Source organism: Orycteropus afer, unplaced genomic scaffold (genome assembly GCF_000298275.1).
Source record: "Orycteropus afer afer isolate SDZICR_OR568_19922 unplaced genomic scaffold, OryAfe1.0 scaffold00001, whole genome shotgun sequence".
Lineage (NCBI taxonomy): Eukaryota > Metazoa > Chordata > Mammalia > Tubulidentata > Orycteropodidae > Orycteropus > Orycteropus afer.
The window spans coordinates 9,739,749-9,744,903 of NW_006921588.1; the positions used below are offsets into that span (position 1 = coordinate 9,739,749).

Below are 5,155 nucleotides of genomic sequence, written 5' to 3' on the forward strand. Positions count from 1 at the left end.
CTCACATTGTCATTTGTGTAGGAAAAAAAAAATTCATGGCTATGAAGCTATTTTCCTGTAGGACATAAATGAGTGAGAAAACAAAAATGCTGTTGCCTTTTCTTGTTCAAGAACATCAGTGTTTACCCAGAGATAATTTTTAATAGTCTAATTTAGAGTTTAGTTATTTCAAACATCTCTGATGACAGTCTTAGGACTTATAACTTCTGAAATATTTGCAGCACTTGGGCATAACATCACTAGAACCCAACTTCTAAAAGGAGAAACCATTCTGCAGAGTGGCATTAGGACACCATTCTGACAGCATCCTTAGACCTCAGGCTGGCCGGATAGTTTCTCAAGTTACAACTTATCTTCTTTTATTGTGAAAAATAAGGTGTAGCTTTTTATCTCCCAATGTTTACTGTGATTAGTAGTCTCTGACTTTTCTTCCATAGCAAGTGTGCTGCTGCTGTTAGGTGCCATCAAGTTAGTTGCAATTTTATGTACAACAGAATGAAACACTGCCTGGTCCTAAGGCATTTTCATAAATCATTGCTATGTTTGAGTTCAATGGTGCAGTCACAGTACCAATCCATCTTGCTGAGGGGCTTTTTTTTTTTGCTAATCTTCTACCAAGCATGATGTCTTTCCTCAGAGACTGGTCCCTTCTGATAACATGTCCAAAGTATATGAGACAAAGTCTCATCATTCTCACTTCTAAGAAGCATTGTGGCTATACTTCTCCTAAGACAGATTTGTTTGTTCTCTGGCAGCCTGTGGTTATTTACTATTCTTCACCAACACCATAATTCAAAGGCATCAATTCTTCTTCAGTCTTCCCTATTCATTGTCCTGCTTTTGCATGCATGACGCAATTGAATATATAAGACTTGGGTCATACTCTTATTCTTCAAACCTCTCATTCAAGGCAAAATTGGACATGAATCTCATCAATAATTCTTCTATAAATAAGGAGGCCTGGTGTCAGTGGGTAAGCACTTGGCTGCTCACCAAAAAGATTGGTGGTTTGAATACACCATCTGCTCCGCAAAAGAAAGATGCTACATTCTGCAAAGATTACAGTCTTGGAAATCCTAGGGCAGTTCTAGTCTGCCTCTTACAGGGTTGCTATGAGTCAGCACTGACCCAATGGCAATGGGTTTTGGATCATCTGTAAGTACGACCAGCCAGCCTTCCCTCCATTCTCACACAAATGAAATCATTGATATTTCTAGATCTTGTTCCTAAAACCAATCTCTCCTTCAGTGTCTTCACTACCTGATCTTTCTCTGCCTCACAGGTATATTTAGGTCTCTCACATCCTAAAAAGCCTTTTCTATGACCAAGCCTCCCCCTCAAACCAAGTTCTTAAGCGTGAGTGGTCTGTACTCAGTTTTCTCTTCATTTCATGTATCACTGCAGTCCCGGTGAAAACTGGCACCATATTTCTACAACTCCTTGCCTAATTACAACTAGTGAACTATTTGCAATTCTTATCTGACTTTTCTGCACTCTTTATTATTTCCCCTGACCTTTTTTCTAATCAGTCTTTCCCAGGTTTTTCCTCATCTGCCTTCGCTAATGTTCTCATTCTAATCGAATCTGCATTCGCTAATGCATTGTACCTGGGTGAGCTCACTAACTCTTAGCTACCAAAGCAGATGACTTTTAAACCTTTTTCACCTGAGAATATCTACAGTGTCTGACACAATGCCACTTTAGATGACCAAAATATAGCCAACATATGAGGTCCCAAGAGGATATTGGCTACATCTCCAAAGTCATTGTCATTTTCAGTTTAATTAATGACTTCAAACCACCCAATTATCAATTTCTGCAGGTTCCACACTACTCTACTATTTTTATACATGACTATTCATTTACTTTACCAGTCTGGAAACTATGGACATCTAAGTTTATAAAGCTTGGTTTAGCCTCCCAAAAGAGCTTCCCAATTCTCAGAATTAGGCAAAATTTAGCATACTTACCATCTTTTTCTGAAGTATATGTGCTGAATCTTTCAAGACTGGCTACAGTAATACCTGTCTCATCTACATCTCTTGGAATGTACAGGCTTAAATCTATATCATTTACACTCACAGAATCATCAACCTTTAACATACAGAAAAAAAAGTTGTTACAATTAAGAGCAATTTTCATCAATTATTTGTCTTTCATTTATTTTAATGAAACAAAATTATTACCAATGTTCAGTGAAAATAAACAATTGCCTTAACAAAATTCATTTTTTTCCTAAAGTTCTTCTTCAAAAAAAGCAATGTCATATTTGAAGTTTCTAACTTTGATAACACATTTTTACATATAGAATATTATGATATTCTTCTCTTTCAACTCAAAGACAGGAATTTTATGACAATCATATAAAAACTAATAGGAAACTATCTGCTGCTACTAAGTTTGCCTAGGAAAAATGATTCTACTGTTGTCCCATGCATCTAACTCTGCACCTTTTAGTTATAGCTCCTGTCCCATGATGGATTTTCTAGCGTAAAATATTATACCAATCTCCTCTAGAGAGAGTATAACACTACAAACTTTTTAAAGCTAATAACACAGGGAGCCCTTATATTCTTTATATGTATTAACTTATTTAATTCTCAAAAGCACCCTATAATGTAAGGCATATCATTATGTCCACTTTATAGAGAAGAGTGGAGGTATGCAGTATAGGTGATTTCCTACAGTTGGAGTCAGGACTTGAACTGAAACTGTCTGGACCTCTTAACCATGTCACTCTGTTGTATCTTAATTAACATGAGGAGATAAGGTGCAAAGCTTCCTCTTACCTCATCACCACCCGCTCCCTGGGTATAACGGGTATCATCTGCTTCCTCATCATCATCATTGACCAGTTCAGGGCGAAATTCAAACACTTCACGACCACTGATCTGTTTGGCACAGAAATATTATCAACTTATTATAAAATGCAAACATTTCTTGGTCACTGATTTTAGATATACATATGATGAAACAGGGATAGAATTCTGTATGACATGGAAATTACAAAATGAAAGAATTTATTCATGGGAGTCTGGGACATACCACCAGTGCTTTCCCTGCTTTGAAGTCTGCTTTCCTTCTTTCCATATCTTGCTCAAGTTTATCAATCTTTTCTTGTCTTTTCCTTTTTTTCCATGCAAGAAAAGATTCTAGAGTGATTTTTGTAACATTTGGACCTAGGGCAGAACGCTGCAAAGATAAAGTGTTAATTTTTTCTTTCCCCCAAAGGTCACCAATAAGAGTGTTTAATAACAGTTTTCTCAATGAAATTATTTAAGTCCTTCTATGTGACTATTCTAAAGACATTATGAAGACATTCAACTGATTTACTTTATATAGTAGTGAACAAAATGAGTATTCAGAGATAAAAACATTTCCAAATATACAATAGCTAGGTTTCATTTGTGTTCCTCAGGAAATGAGAAAAAAGATTCAATAAAAACATCACCTGCTACTGAAGACCAATAATCAGGTAATATATAGAAAAAAATAGTACTTGCTGAGCATCTGCCAGGTGTTTTAAAATTTTACACAAACACACACACACACACCATCCCATTCACTTCTCACAACAAATAAACAGAGGAAGAATTTAAGAAATTCACCAAAGCTTAACAGCTAATAAGTGGTAGAACTAGAGTACAAACAATCCTTTATCTACCTGACTGTAAAGTCTACATTTTCTATTCTATCTATTGTCTCTTATATGAAGTATCAAACAATGTTAATTTAAGAACAAATATATATTAGATTGAAAACTTAGAGGGCAGTGAGTTTATGTTAATGGGGGAGGAACAACTCCAAAAAGGAGGGTAAGAATGATTTCACAAATGAAGGACTGTAGTCAATCTCACTGAAAGGTACACGTAGAAACTTGAATTAGTGTAATGTTTTTACTGTGTACATTCTCAACAAAATAAATTTAAAAAAGAGAACAAATGTATATACTTTGAAATATAAAATGCTTCATCTAATTATTTCCAATAATGTCATATCTGCTAGCTTATAGATAAAATTCTTTCACGCTGAGCCAGATGAGTAGATGAAGATCCTCTTTGATTGGAATCTTTCCTATTAGCAAAGTGAGTCCAGGGATCATAATAAAATACATAACTGTAAAACTAGAGTAGTCCCCTACCATACATGTTAATGATGAGTAAAAAGGTGGAAAAAAAAAACAAAACTTTAAGGAAAAGATCTAAATAAATCTACAAGTTCAGTCAACTTGATAACTGGCTAACTGTACCCACCCCAATCCACTCTTAGCTGTATCCCTGGAAAAATGCTGCCCTTTTGATAGCACATGGTTGACTGTTTTAATGAGTGCATACCTTCCCGGCATTATTGTTTATCTTATAGGCTTGCCTATCATTTGGCTGAAAGCTGAGCCATGGGAGCAAGTTTAGTTCTAGGCCCAGAGGGTGTCTAAGGCCACAGTGTTGGAGGGTGCCACCAATCTCTATCAGACCAGTATGCCTGGTCTTTTTTTTATTATTATTCTGAGTTTTGTTGCAAAGAAAAATATGCATCAGCATTTTAATGTTTACTGGTACATCAATCTTAAGGAAACAATTTGGTAGCCATAAGGTAGTTTATGAAATTTATTTCATAACTATGAAAATTTCGTAATTCTAAAATTTATGCCATAACTGGCTCATGTTTATGGCTGCGTTTAAATATTACCCCTGTAAGAATGATTAAAGGAAAAAAGAAAGGCTAAATAAAATGTCACAATATTTTTCCCCTTCCATAACAACATGGTATTGCCCCCAAGTGGTAATTATTAAAATTTCACAACAAATACTGCTTTTAGTTTTTTATGGTAGGAAGAAGATACTAGTTACCTCTCTTTCAATAAGATCTTCTAATGAAATTTCATCTTCTTTCTCTTCTTTCTTTTTATCTTTTTTCAACACAAATCCAGGAGGAAGCGCATGACGATACATGCACATATCACCACCTCCAGGGCATACCCAAAACCAGCCATACTTATTGTTTTCAATAGCTTCAAGGAAATGCTTGCATACCTATAGAGACAATATTATTCACAAGTAGTGGCTCAGTGTAGCCCATTTTCAAGGTAAATGTTTAAATAGGTGGAAGAAGTAAACTTCAGTGTATGGAACACTTTTATTCATACCCTAAGCCTATA

At 35.4% G+C, this 5,155-nt stretch overlaps 1 protein-coding gene across 1 annotated transcript in view; it reads right to left on the reverse strand.

Annotated features, from left to right (window-relative positions):
• The window catches only part of ZC3H15 (zinc finger CCCH-type containing 15), a 36,298-nt gene that overhangs the window by 921 nt on the left and 30,222 nt on the right, over positions 1–5,155 (reverse strand). The window contains exons 6-9 of the mRNA XM_042780647.1: positions 4,848–5,030; positions 3,046–3,192; positions 2,790–2,891; positions 1,971–2,094 (exon numbers count right to left, since the gene is read on the reverse strand). Of these exons, the coding sequence (XP_042636581.1) occupies positions 1,971–2,094; positions 2,790–2,891; positions 3,046–3,192; positions 4,848–5,030 (556 nt within the window). The remainder of the gene's footprint in view (positions 1–1,970; positions 2,095–2,789; positions 2,892–3,045; positions 3,193–4,847; positions 5,031–5,155) is intronic.